The 15,597-nt window shown below is 39.9% G+C and overlaps 1 protein-coding gene across 1 annotated transcript in view; it reads right to left on the bottom strand.

Annotated features, from left to right (window-relative positions):
- camk4 (calcium/calmodulin-dependent protein kinase IV) overlaps positions 1-12,545 on the bottom strand; it is an 80,468-nt gene extending 67,923 nt beyond the window's left edge. The window contains exon 1 of the mRNA XM_059969264.1: positions 12,421-12,545. Coding sequence (XP_059825247.1) covers positions 12,421-12,545 — 125 coding nt within the window. The remainder of the gene's footprint in view (positions 1-12,420) is intronic.
- Between the last annotated feature and the right edge of the window lie 3,052 nt (positions 12,546-15,597).

Raw genomic sequence — 15,597 nt, 5'->3', positions numbered from 1 at the left:
GGCATAATGACCCACATTACTACAGCTGAAACAGCAGCTTTGAGTACTGTACTGAGATGCCATGGTCCTCAGCCAGTTACTACTATGTTGCTGGGTCAAATTTCGCCTATCCAAAGTAGGACCATGAACAATCGAGAAAACCAGCCACAACCTCGTCATAAATGCAAAGGGGTGCTCCCTTTTGCGCTGTCCGCACTTATGCAAAGCCTCCACCTTGATTAGCCCCTGTAGCTTCTAATATAGCCTCCAGTAAATCACCCAGTGTCCCTGGCTTTGTGCCTGTTCCTCCAGAACAGCTGAATGTAACACTGAAGCTGAACACAGAAGGATTAACTTCTATTTCTCTACTTCATCTAAACGATGAATTATCCTATACTGCTGAATGCACTGGAAAAGTTCTCGAGGATCGTCTCCCAGTCCACACATTGGTATATCTGCAACTATAGCAGTCAAATGGGCCATGTCGAAAGGGGTAGAATACTGTATCACAACCTTTGCCCCAGCTATACTGTTTCCTACACTGTCTCCATTACCACGGGCACCATTGGGGCAGCGGGTGCTGAAATTTCCTCTCCCTCCTGGAAAAATCCATGGGGAGGAGGGCCACTTCCCCAATCATCCTCACTGTTGTAGTGTGTCACCTCATACACTAAATTATGCCAATCCACATCACCAACATCAGCTCTTGCACCAAATGCACATATTGCTCCTCTCTGAGTTGAGAATTGACTATGCAGCTTCTCAATTTATCTTGAACACTTGGTGTGGTTGGCACCGCCTTTGATCTCAGCTGTCGATTTCTGCTCGACATTCATAGCAGTCCGTAAATACTGACACTGACTTTTCCATTTCTCTACTTCTGTACTCGCCTTTTTATAGTGTTCTTCCCGCTTCTCCCTTTCTCTCATTAAGTTTCTCACACCAAGTTTGAAATGGAGTCATGTGGATCAAATTTGCCTGAATCTGTGCCCTCAAAATTTAATTTTCTTTCCTCTTTCTCTCTCTAGCTCTTCCCTACACTTACACAGTTCCTCTGTCAGTTTCTGTTTTTCTCTCTCCACTTCAATGAGATCTGTCCATTATAATGGCTTTTTTATATCTCTTGTAATTTATTTGATTTCTTTTCACGAACTGCTTTCCACAATGCATCCCCCAGGGTCCCTGACCCTTCACTCCCAATCTTCCCTAACCACACTTCATAGTTGGGCCATTTTCTTAATAAGTATTTAAGAAAGTGATCCTCCAATCATCCGGATCCCTGGTTCTCCTTGTCCTTTCCTTTTCCAATTTTAATATCCTAACTCCATAGGTGGGTCTGCTTGAAACTAGCGCCCCAGACCCCTATTTTTCCCCAAGCGTACCCAGGGACACCAAAATATGTTGACCGTTCATCAACGCACCTCGACTCCAGATACGAGATGCCCATATTTCCAACAGAAAATGAGTGAAATTGTTCATTAGAGGACAGTTAAATTGGAAATTTGAATTTGGGAAGATTGGAGTGTTCAGGGAGTATTTGGCAAAGTTATTTTACTAACAAGACTCCTTTCTTTTACAGAACATTGAATAAACTATGTTGTTCAAAACTTTTGACATACTGATTTTGAGTTTCGGATTTCCTGCAAAATATTTTTGAAGTAATCAGTATTGTCATGTAAATTGCAAGTGGAGGCTCAACTTAAATATTGGATTGGTCCAGACAGCATTTCAACATTATTCCCTCACTATCTTAAGCACACATTTATCTGCTACTGCAATGGTATTGTTGATGTGAACATAAATCAGAAACAATATTATGGATTATAATGTGCCCCAGGTAACTCAATCCCAGTGGCTCTGGAGCTCTAAGATTTCCATATATACCTTATTCTATTATGTGAATTTTGACAATTGATGCCACAACCATTACAATGCCAACTGTTGCTCGTCCTTTGTTATGTGATGAGGATCAGATCTACAAAGGGAGTGAACTTGGTTCTTGTTATCTAAAAGGGGAATATTGGGTTTGTCTAGATGATTTAATTAAGAAAGAGTTAACTGTTTGTTTGTTTGTTTCTTATGGTTATTCTCTATTTTACCTGTCACTACCAGGATATTCTAGAAATTTGCTTGTTGAATAATAATTATTGCATTGCTACTTCAAGCCTATCCAACAAGAAGGGATTTTTAAGTTGCAATTTGTGGTTTTTAATGTTTTGAGACACTTAGTTTTCACTGAGCAAGTATCACCCAAAACTTTTGTAATACCACTTGTTGATCTGGAGATAGTATATTATCAACGGATTAAACACACGGAAGTAATTAAAACACACTGCTGTTCAGAAATGATTGGTGTTGGAATACTACTAATGAGTGGGCTCATGATGGTCGAAAGCTCTACTGAAGGTTGCATGAACTATGAACTAATTTGTGAAGAACTGAGGCAAGACTGCATAAAGGTGCTGAGGGCTTACTTAGATACATACATGCTGTTCTACCATAATGAAGGCAGCAAAAATCTGGTAGGGAAAGAGAGTGGACCATGAGAGAAAGGAAAGAAGGGGCACCAGGGTGAGGAGAAGAGATCAGAGGCCGGAGTGGGGAACTGAAAGAAGAGGGAAGGTGGAGGTGCAAAAAAGTTACCAGAAGCTGGAGAAATCAATGTTGATGCCATCTGGTTGGAGGCTGCATAGACGGAATATAAGGTGTGGCTCCTCCAACCTGAGTGGTGTTCTTATATGTTGGTCCATAGCCTCATCATGGCAGAAGAGGCGACGATGGACCGACATATCAGAATAGGAATGGGGATAGGAATTAAAAATGGTTCACTACAGTGAAATCCCACATTTTGCAGATGGAGTGGAGGTGCCAAAAGAAGGCTAGGCAATTAGCAATCAAATAAGAGAGTCTAACCATCTATTGATATTGAATAACATTACCATTATCAAGTTTTCTACCATTGATATCTTAAAAGTCATGTAAATAGCTACAAAATCAGGTCTATGATTGGGTCTTATGGTGGCTAATTCAGATCCTGACAATCTAATGTCTTTCCACTGTCAGAAGTGTGTCAATACAAACTCCTGCCTAGATGAGTACAGTGGCAGCAACTTTTAAACTGCCAGGATAATGCAGACCACTTGATCAGCATCCCATCAACCTCCCTCCCTAAAACATTCATTTCCTTTTTCACTGGCACGCATTGGCCATCTGCAAAATGCACTGCAGTTAACATGCACAGCCTAAACTGGCAACACCTACCAAATTTGTGACCTCTATTACCATAAAGGGCATGAGCATAGGCAATTGTAAACACCACTAACTGCAGGACTTAGTGATTTGGAAATGTATCACTGGTCCTTCATCATCTAAATCCTCTTCACAAAATGAACTGCCATATGGTTACTTTCTTATGATTACAGTATACTACACAAAACAGAGTTGTTCTTAATACTGCACAAATAACTCCTAAAATATTAAGGCCATGAAGCAATGTGTCACCTAAAAACATAATATTATATAAAATGAATCACCACGCAATCGGAGGTTATGTCTATGGATGTCAGAATGACTTCCAATTACTTCGTTCAGATAGATTCTGATTACTCAAAAATGATTAATTCTAATTATTTATATAGCAAACAATATTGCATTCTGTCTATTCATTGTATTCTACACAAGAAAAATAACCAAAGGCTGAAATAAAAGGAAAGAGCTACATGTATTTTTTTTATATAGAAAAATTGGGTAAATTGTTAATGTGGCAGCAATTTTTTCCATTAAATTGAAGAAAACTAAACGTTATGAAGATCATCCAGTTTCAAAACATAAATTTTGGTAAGTTATGATCAGCAGCACATGGCTGTTTCCTGAAAGTGAATCTTACAACAAGCCCAAGCTTTATCATTTTCCATTAAGTTTGTAGTAATAGTATCCTTCCTAATAAGACTTTAGTAATAATGGAGGAGAAAAAGTCAATTCTATAATCAGTTAAAGAGAAAACTATTTTCTAAAATAGCTGTCCTATATTGCAGACTTCTCATACTGGGTCAGTAGATGCAGTAGGTGTTCTGAATAGAAATGACAAAGACCACTACTATTCCAAGAGCTGCCCATACAAAGCAGCAAGAGGTTCACTGACCACACAAAGATCACAAGTCACTCTTGCCAATGAATATTCTTCTTTTTTCTTAAGGCCATCACCCCTACTGGACATGGGCCGCCGACAGAAGCTCACTAGAGTCCTCTGTCCTGGGCCAGTCTTTAAAATTGTTCCCAGGATTAGCCCAATTTACATCCTCCAAACAAAGATCTTCCAGGGCTGAAGTCTTGAGCTTCTATTGGCATTTCTGTAGCTCTGGGTTTTTCTGAGATGGGATTGCTAGCCAAGACAAAAGACCCAAAACAAAATAAGAAAGCTTTGCATTGATATAATTGTCTTCCATGGTTTTCTCAAAAGTCCTTTACAACCAAAGTACCTTCAATGTAGGAATCATATTAGCCAATGTACATATAGCATAGAGAATCCACAAATATGATAATCAAATAATCAATTTTCGTAATGCATAAAATCATCTCAAATTCTTCAGCTGACCTATGGAATTTGCATGAATAAAGGACAACTTCTATAAATCACATGAATGAAGCAGAACAATGCTGTCAATGGGTTTTTTAAAATTCTTTTCCCTTGGAACACTGAACAGGTAAAACATTGCATCAATAATATCAATAAGGTAATTACTCATGGAGAGTTTTAGATAAAAATCCAGACAGCCCTAACAATTTTTACACTATTATAAATTATACATGAGCAGGATCTTGTATCTGTTGAAGAGACATGGGGAACAGCAGGACTTCACTTCAGAGGAGCTCAATGCCTTCTATGCTCACTTTGATCGTCAGAACATGGAGAAACCATCACAAACTCCCACATCTCCTGATGATCCTTTTGTCTCAGTACCTTAAGCTGACGTGTGGGCTGCCTTTAGGAGGGCAAATCCAAGGAAAGCATCCAGACCAGATGGGGTACCTCGCTGAGTACCAAAGACCTGTGCTGACCAACTGGCTTGTGCGTTCATGGATATCTTTAACTTCTCACTTCAGTGATGTGTGATACCCACCTGCTTCAAGAAAGTTTCAATCATACTGGTGCCCAAGGTGACTTGCCTCAATCACTATTGCCCAGTTGCACTTACCTCCAGTGATGAGATTTTTTTGAGGGGTTGGTGATGAAACACATCAGTTCCTGCCTAACAGGTGTCTTAGATCTGTTCCAATTTGCCTATCAGAGCAACAGGTCCACAGCAGATGCCAGTTCATTGGCTCTTCACCTAACCCTGGAACATCAGGACAGCAAAGGAGCATACATCAGGGTGCTCTTCATTAATCACAGCTCAGCATTTCATAACATCATCCCCTCAAAACTCACCAGTAAACTACAAGACCTGGGCTTCAATACCTCCTTGTGCTATTTTGGATCCTGGATTTCCTCACTTGCAGACCCCAGTCAGTTCAGATTGGCAAAAACATTTCCTCCAGGTGCCCCACAGGGATGTGTATTTAGCCCCTTGCTCTACCCACTTTACAACAATGACTGTGCGGCTAAGCACAGCTCCAACACCGTATTCAAGTTTGCTGACACCACTGTTGTGGGCTGCATCAAAGATAGTGATGAATCAGCATACAGGAAGGAGATTGAAAATTTGACTAAGTGGTGTCATAACACCAACCTTTCACTCAATGTCAGCAAGACCAAGGAACTTATAGTAGACTTCAGGAGATGGAAAGCAGAGGTCCATGAGACAGTCCTTGTCAAAGGATCAGAGGTGGAGAGGGTCAGTAACTCTAAATTTCTGGGTGTTACTATCTCAGTAGATCTGTCCTGGACCTTGCATGAAAGTAATGGAATACTATCTTAATTTTTTTTTTGAGTTGTAGATATTGGAGCCTAATTTTACAGAAGAGTTGATACTGTAGTTTTCACTGTAGTATCTGTTCATATCATCTAACCATAGTTTAACATATGAAGCAAAACACTAAAAATTTCTTCACTTCAAAATCCTGCATATAACCATTAAGTTTGTATTTTTGAATTTGTTTTTAATTTTTAAACCTCAAAAGGCTCTTCCTGATGACAGTAACAAGAAGAGATCATGACCTGGGTGGCGGTGTCCTTGATGATGGTTGTTGTGCCAAATCTTTGCAAACTCCTAAGGAAGTAGAGGTGATACAATGCTTTTTTCATAATTGCACTCACGTGCTGGGCCCTCTGAAAAGATACCACTGAGGAATTTAAAGTTGCTGACCCTCTCCAGCTCTGATCCTCCAATGAGAACTGGTTCATGGACCTCTGGTTTCGTCCTCCTAAAGTCAATAATCAGGTCCTTGGTCTTGCTGACACTGACTAAGAGATTGCTGTTGTGGCACCTCTCATCCAGATTTTCAATCTTCCCTCTCTATACTGATTCATTGCCACCTTTGATTCAGCCTACAACAGTGGTGGTCATCAACGAACTTGAATATGACACTGCAGCTGTTCTTAGCCACAGTAATAAATGTAAAGCGTGTAGAACAGGGGACATTCCACACAGACATGGTGCACCTGTGCTGATGGAGATTGTGCAAAAGATATTGTTGCCAATCCAAACTGTCTGGAGTCTACAAGTGAGGAAATCAAGGATCTAATTGCACAGTAGGTATTCAGGCAAAGATCTTGAAGCTTATTGAGTAGCTTTGAGAGGATGATGGCATTGAATGTTGAGCTGTAGTCAATAAATAGCATCCTGATATATGTACCTTTGCTGTCCAGATGATCCAGGATTGAGTGAAGAGCCAATGAGATGGCAGCTGCTGTGGACCTGCCATAGGCAAATTGAACCTCTCAAAGCACTTCATCACAATGGATATAAGTGCTACTGGGTGATAGTCAGTAGCCAGGTAACCATGTTCTTCTTAGGCACCGATATAAGTGAAGGCTTCTTGAAGCAGACGGGTAACTCAGACTGCTGAAGCGAAAGGTTAAAGATCTCAGTGAACACTCTAGCAAGTTGATCTTTAGTACTTGGCCAGGTACCCTGTCTGGGCTGGGTGCTTTTTGTGGGTTCAATCTCTTGAGGGTTGCTTGCAGGTTGGCCTCAGAGACTGAAATTATAGAATCATCAGGGGCTGTGGGAGTTCATTAAGGTTCCTGCATGTTTCGACAGTGAAATTGAGCCTAGAAGGAACCGAGCTCATCTGGAAGCAAAGCCCTGTTGTTGCCAATGTCATTTAATTTTACTTTATAAGAGATAACATTTAAGCCCTGCAACAACTGGACAGCACCTCTCACCGTAGGCTCATAAATAGCTGTTACTGTGAATCCAACCTAACAGCAACACAACTCGACAATGCATGGAAAATAATGATGAGAAGGCGATTTCCAATAAGCAAACATGTTTAGGGTAAATATAATTCAGGTAAGCACGAAACATGAAGGTTTGAATGTTCCTTTAAGGGAAAGTAGGCCAGTTACTTGTTTGAATACTGACACACCCATGTAAATTTACTGTTCACCAGGAAACAATAATTTAACTCACAACAGTATAAACTTAAATTGAAATTGTATTGAGAAAATAATTTAAATTGTAACATAATAAAGAAAAAGGGCCCATTATATATATATATATATATATATATATATATATATATATATATATATATATATATTAGTGCAGAGTGCATACATATTTCTTGACACTCATTGTTGCATAGTCAATCTGGTTTGCTTCACTTCATTTACTCATGGTACTAAACAATTCTGCTTAAAAACACAGTCCAAGTGAAACATAACTAAATATCCATGCCCTGTCCAAGGACAAAGGGTCATGTGATAACTAGCTAATTAAAAGCTGCCTGTACACTCTCTGTGAGACAACTGTCTGCAGGAGGATTTCCCGACACCAGTATCTGTCCTTCCAAATGGGTTCAGTGAGCGTTTCACCATGTTCTTCACTCATGCTTGCCATCCATCTACATTCTTTTGTCTCTCTCCTTCTTCCTCCAGCTCTCTCCAGAAAAATGGTTACCCCTCAATCCTTCTGGAAAGCTCTCGGGTATCTTATTAGCCAGTAGGATTGTATTATGTAATTAAAGGAACACATTGCATTATGATTGTATTATGTAATTAAAGGAACACATTGCATTTTGAGAAAATTTGCAGAAAATGAAATACCAAACAGCATAACTGTATTAATACAACAAAGCATGGTCTTAAACCAGGATATTACATCCTCTCTCCCAGCAAAATAGGCATGTCCTCATGACTTTGTAAACATTTGGAACTTTAATAATTTCTTTGGTACTTGGTAATACAAACTTCTTAGATCCAACACTGAACCATTTGTTCCCACTTAAAGCAGGCAAGAGCATCCTTGATTCATGGAACTGTACATTGGTCTGGGATGGTTCAATGTTCCTATAATCACACACATTTGTATTTTCTCCATTCCTTTTCTTCACAACAACTATAGGTGACACATAGGGACTCATCGACTCAGTGATAACTCCAGTTTCCTTGAGTTTCAGCAGCTGCTTCCTAATCTTCAACCTTTGCTGTTGCTAACCAGTGGAACCTCTCTCAGAAAGATGTGTCCTCTGTCACTGATAGTGCAGCAACCAACATCAAATTTGTCAGTAGAGTATACCACATAGTTCCTCATTATTCTGCAGAGGAGAAACTTGCATATTCTCAAAAGTGTCTCTGAAATCAGGGCGCATAGTCAGGGTACTCAGAAAATTCTCTCCCCTACTTGTTTTACATGCTCCCATCAGCCTTCTCACAATGGAAGTACTTGTTCTCACAAGAATGGAAGCTTTACCTTTTGTGACCGGATATGGGCAGACCAACACTGGTGTATCAATAATTGCAGTTACTCCAACATCTGTTTCCGAAAACTCCAGTTTCAAAGACAAGCAATGGTAATAATCAGCACTAAGCCCCCAAATCTCAAGGGAACTGATAGAGGTTTCAATGGTAAATGCATCAAATACTTGTTGTAAAAGGATCTGCAGAGTAAACTAACTACTGTGTCAAGAATGGCTCGAGCATAAAACCCTTCAATCTGTATAGATACATCACAACTTTGCCCCATTAAGCCTTCATGAATAGTGTTTTGCACTTTAATATTTCTATTGATACACTGATTGGAATGTATTTGCTATGGGATGTCAAGCCGTTCCATTACTGGGCCCTCTGTAGTTTCCCATTTTGTTTTTCCTGTTTGGTTTACCTTCCAAAAAATGTCCTCCCCCTCATAATTTTGCTTGAAATGTCCATCTTCTCCACATTGGTAACAGAAAATCCCAGGCTTATCCTCAGTCAAAAACCCTTGACAGCATCCATATCATAGTACCTTAATTATGACACCTTGACAGCATCCATATCATAGTACCTTAATTATGACACACTTAATAACACTGGTGTAACACTGACTTAACCACAAATAAACAGGCTATCCAATCATTATGCAGCCATAATACAGCATTCCATCCTGGACTAGCCCCCCAAAAATGTAACCCACTGCCATTTGGCTATTAGACTGTTGGCCTTGAGTTAGCTATTACTGTGAATCCAACCTAACATCAACATAACTCACAAAACATGGGGAATAATGATGAAAAGGCAATTTCCAATAAATAAATATGTTTAGGGTAAATATGATTCAGGTGAACTCAAAACATGAGGGTTTGAATGTTCCTTTAAGGGAAAATAGGACAGTTACTTGTTTGAATACTGATGCACCCATGCAAATTTACTGTTCAACAGGAAGCAACAATTTAACTCACACCAGTGTAAACTTAAGTTAAAATTATATTGACAAACTATTTTAAACTGTAACAAACACAATAAAGAAAAAGGATTCATTTCATATATATTAAACTAGAGTGGGTACATAATCTTTGGAGCTCATTATAGCATAGTCAATCCAGTTTGCTTCACTTCATTTACTCACGGTACTGAACAATTCTGCCCAAAAACATAGTCCAAGTGAAACATAACTAAATATTCATGCCATGCCCAAGGACAAAGGGTCATGTGATAACTAGCTAATTAAAAGCTACCTGTACTTTCTCCATGAGACAATTGTCTGCAGGAGGATTTTCCGACAGCAGTGTCTGTCCTTCAAATGGGTTCAGTGAGCGTTTCACCATGTTCTTCACTCATGCTTGCCATCCATCTACATTCTTTTGTCTCCTTCCTTCTTCCTCCAGATCTCTCCAGAAAAATGGTTACCCTTCAATCCTTCTAGAATGCTCTTGGGCATCTTATTGGCCAAATGTTAACAAGACAAATCCTACTGGCTAATTCAACAAACCTGATGTATCAATCAACTAAATTACTTGATTGTATTATGTAATTAAAGGAACACATTGCATTTTGAGAACATCTGCAAAAAATATCCAACAGCATAACTGTATTAATACAATAAAGCATGATTTTAAACCGGGGTATTACACAAGTTTAGTCTGGAATTTCCACTTTGTCCATGAGATGGCTTTCTAGAAATTGTACCTGGATTTCTTGTAACTTTCTCAGTCACCTGATTTCAATACCTCTGATCTGGCCCTCAGCAGATTGTGGATCTCATGAGTCATCCAGGGGATCCGGTTGGTGAAGGCTCTGAATGATTTTGTGGGGACACGCAAATCTCCAACTGTTTTGATAGCAATCAAGTCAGCCATGATGTATTCACCAAGATCCACTGATGAGTACTTGAACATGGCCCAGTCCACTGACTCAAAGCAATCTTGTAGCCACTTCTCTACCTCCTGCGGCCACCTCCATTGTCCTAATCTTTGGAACATGTATGTACATAGAAGGACAGCCAAGTGATCAGATTTCCCAAAATGCAGTCTGGGCTTGGAACGGTAGGCATGCCTAATCTTAGTTTAACAATGGTCTAGTGTGTTAAGACTGCTGGTGCTACAGGTTAATATGGTAAATGGGCAAGGATTTCTTCAAACAAATCTGGTTAAAGTTCCCAGTTATTATCTGAAATGCGTCTGGATGAAGATGGCATCTTGCAGTATCATAGTCAGCTGTTGGTGGTATGCAAGTTCCAACTCAACAAGTTCATGACATTTGCAGGTAGATTTTCTAGTTAAATGAATGTTAATGAGGTCCAATTTATGCTTGCAGTATAAGAAGCCTTGGCCTAAGTTCACTAATCAGATACTTTGTTCAAAGCAAATACTCTCCCATTCCTCCCCTCTTACAATTTTGCTCTTGTGTATCTTTCTAAACATGCCAAGCTAACAAAAAAACTGCTGTTTCTTACTCAGAAAAAAACCACTTATATAACATTTCCATGCCATCAAAACACTTGTACATTTCAGAAATTCTTCCTGTACACAGCAATCAATCTGTACACAGCAATCAATCTGTCCACAGCAAGCTCTCTCAAACTAATAAACTGTTTCAGCAATGTCAAGGGAAGGATAAATGCCCTTATTCTTCTCTAAACAGTACTTCCACCTGAAAGAGAATAAATTAACTCATCTGAAATCTGGCAGCACAGCATTGGATTATTAAGGTATATGTTTGGACTACTCTCTGGAATGGAACTTCAAACCACTTGTTCAGAAGCAAAATGATACCAACAGAGCCATAAAGCCTAGAAGCAGGTAGAGCTTTTAGATCTGAGTAACGTCTAGTTCAAGCAACCCAATGCTTTAGATCCGTCTACCAAACATTTTTTTTGTTGCCTGCATCAACTTTCCCACATGCTGAGATTCAAACTTGGTTTCTCGGTTCTGCATGAAAGCAAGCTACTTACTCATCTAGTCAGAAACATTTGGAATGACCACATATGGTCATCTGAGCATGGAGTCCACACCACAGAATCGAGTACAGTTAACAAAACAGAAACTGCTTAATGGCCAGTCTCTTCGCAGATCCTCATTTGTAGTATTTGTCCTACGATAAATAAAGTTACCTACTGCTTATGAAGCCATTATGCGATTCATCAAGTCATGTAAATATTTGACATTATTTCACTCCCAATTAAAACCACCATTTGCTTCCTGATGCGAAATATTTGATTTTAAAAGATTAAAAGATTGCAAAGCCTTTTACATAATTATCAGCCCTCTGAAAGGCAATGCAGTGAATTGAACGTACTTGATATGCATATATATGTAACCTATAACGAAAAGGACTGTCTCAGTCTCGGGTACTTGTTGACATACGGCTAATAATATTCATAATAGTATTGGTATTAATATAACTCCGAGGCATCAACGTTATTCATTTTGCCTTTGATCGCCGATGAAACAGAAACGGGCAAATGCACATTAGGTTTTTTTAGATTTTTTTTCGGAAGTTATAGTCATTTTCTCCAACAGCAGGGACATGTTTTGAACAGCTGATTAGATGAAAGAAAGTGGAATTAGTTACAGACCTACCGTCCCAGTTCCGCTTCCACATTATAGTAATCTTCCAGGACGCTCCCTTTGTTGGAGCCATCGATCCAATAGTCACAATTCGGTGCTGCTGAGGCAACATTCTCGCCGTTGGCAATTTTCATCATCCCTACCGCTTTCTGCCTTCCTCGCCAGTGAAGATGAACTGCCAGAAACGCGGAGCTCGGTGACCAAGAGGCAGCAGCAACGGTGCCGAGATTGGGGTGGGAGAGGAAGAACGGGCGCCAACGCGCACACTCCCTGTAATAACGTAGTGCAACTCTTACCCTGGATTTCAGGAAAAAGACCGTGCTAAACTGCTCGATTCAAAAAGTTATGCCAACTCAGAATAAAGCAAGTTAAAAACATCTGGGACGACAGCCACAACCGTGCATCATCTCACTGTAAATGTTGGAACACACAGCTCTCGCCTTTCATCGGGACCTAGCAACCGCCGACGTGCTACTTTGAATAACCTAAATTCTTTTTTCTTCCCCCTTGCTTAGAATGAAGTTTGACAACAGCAAATGTGTTAACCAATTTCGCCGTACTTGCTGTAATAAATGTGGCCGGTGTCGTCTGTGGATCTGTAACTTTAAATGTTATAGATCCTTTCGCGCGGTGAAGTAACCGGCCTCACAGCGACCTTTACAACGCGCCCCGGTAACGGTCGCCCTTCCTTCCACCTGGCGTCATGGCGACTCGGGTCTAACCACGGGGAAAAAGGAACGAAAAGCGCAACGTTGTCCACACTGGAAACCCACACAACACGGCAAAACGCTGAAAATACGCAGTAGGTCAGGCAGCATCTACGGGAAATTCTGAGATGCTGGAAATCCTGAGCAACAGACACAAAACGTTGGGGTAACTCAGCAGGTCATGCAGCGCCCAAGGAAATGAACAAACAGTTGACGTTTCGGACACTTAAAGCGAATGGGGAAGTCGCTGAAATAAAAGGGTGGGGTGGGGAAAAGGAGGACTAGCTGGGAGATAATAGATGAAACCTGGTGGGTGGGAAAGGTAAAGGGCTAGAGAAGAATGAATCAAATGGGAGAGGACAGGAGACCACGGGAAAAGGGAAGGAGGGGCACCAGAGAGAGGTGACAGGCAGGTGAGAAGGGGTTAAAAAAATAAAATGAAAAGGGAAAAAAATTACCGTAAGGAGAAATTGCTATTCATGCATGTCGGTCCACAGCCTCCTTTTTTGCTGTGATGAGGCCACTCTTAGGGTGGAGGAGGAACACCTCATTGTCTAGCTAGCCTCTAACCTGATGGTTATGAACATTGATTTCTCCTGGTAATCTTTCCCCTGCCCATTCTCTCTTCTTCTATTCCCAACTCCGGCCTCTTAACTCTTCTCCTCATCTCATCTCTCTGGTGCTCTTCCTTCTCTCCCATGTTTCACTGAACTCTCCTATCTGATTCCTTCTTCTCCAGGCCTTTACTTTCCCTACCAACCTGGCTTCATCTATCACCTTCTAGCTAGTCCTCCTTCCCCTCCCCCCACTTTTGTATTCTGGCATTTCCCCCCTTCCTTTCCTGTTCTGAAAAAGGGTCTCAGCCTGAAATGTTGACTGGCTATTCATTTCTGCAGATGCTGCCTGAACTGCTGAGTTCCTCCTACATTTCGTGTTTGTTGGTCAAGTTAAATGTTACCTGCTTCTTTCTCCAGATTTGCAAAGAACTGTTCTAGTGCGCTAACCAACACCCTGCATTTTCAATGTGTTTTGGGGATTCTTCATTCCTTTGTTTCTAAAATGGAATCAGTGATTTATCATCTTAAATCGAAATTCATACACTTTAAATATGTAACCATCTATTATAAAAGCAAAAGCAACATGACTTGAAATGTTATGAAATCAGAACCATTTCAGTTCCCCTTATCAGTATCAACTTTTTGAGATCACATTTTAGTCAAATCACCTTGACTTGCCCCCCAGATTACTTCCAATGCAATTATCCAATTGCCTTTTTCATGCTACTGTTGAAACAATATACTAGTTCATGCCAACGTATGTATTGTCTTTTCTCCTCTTTGTTATTTGTTACCTTTAATCCGTGTCCTTTGACTACTATTGCTCTTGCCAGCAGGAAGTTTCAACCTACTCATCAAACATCTTCACAATTAATTAATTATCGTCCCGTCTGACATAGTTAGTAGTTCCAGCATTTTTCAATATTATCTAAGATTTATTGCAGTTGCTTGCTTAAATTTATCCCAAGCACCCACCCCTACCCTATAATAACTCCCTTATAAAAATTCTGTATTTCTAATTCTATACAATTTAAGTACCAATATATTCCCTTTATATTAAACTTATTTTCCAAATAAATATTTAAGTCATAATAAACAGATGATTACAATCTGTCAAAAATCCACACCGCAAGGACTGCAGCTATTCAAGAGGGCAACACACCAAATGCTTCAAGGGCAACTAGGAACAGATGATTAAATGCTGAACTATTGAAATGCTCGTACAACCAATGATCTCACTTTAAGGAGTTTTTAATCTCATGTTCTCATTCTTATTACTATTTATTTATATTTGTATTTGCACAGTGTGTTGTCTTCTGTGGTCTGGTTGATCTTTCGTTGACCCTGTTATACTGTTCTATAGATTTGACGAGTATGCCTTCAAGAAAATGAATCTAAGGATTGTATATGGGGGCATATATATACTTTGATAATAAAATTTACTTTGACTAGCCTGCAAAGCCTGTACCCCTTGAAAAAATACATCAACAAAAAAAAAATTCTTCAGCAATGATTGACAGATTAGCAAATACATGGGGTAATTTCCCCAGACAGTAGATATGACCTTGATTTCACATTTCATTTGACTACTTTTAAAATATGAGGCATACCTGCTTAGCATCTTACCACCTGTTTGTTTTGCTCAGCTTCATGCCTTGAAATGAGCATTCATTTCAAGAGGATGAGAATATAAAAGCGAGGATGAAATGTTGAGGCTTTATGAAACACTGGTGAGGCCTCACTTGGAGTATTGTGAGCAGTTTTTGGCCCCTTATCTAAGAAAGGATGTGCTGACATTGGAGAGGGTTCAAAGGAGATTTATGAAAATGATTCCGGGATTGAACAGTTTGTTAAATGTAGAGCATTTGATCACCCCGGGCCTGTAGTCACTGGAATTCGGAAGAATGAGGGTGACCTCATTGAAA

Source organism: Hypanus sabinus, chromosome 5 (assembly GCF_030144855.1).
Source record: "Hypanus sabinus isolate sHypSab1 chromosome 5, sHypSab1.hap1, whole genome shotgun sequence".
Classification (NCBI taxonomy): domain Eukaryota; kingdom Metazoa; phylum Chordata; class Chondrichthyes; order Myliobatiformes; family Dasyatidae; genus Hypanus; species Hypanus sabinus.
This window is presented reverse-complemented; position numbering and strand designations above follow the sequence as displayed.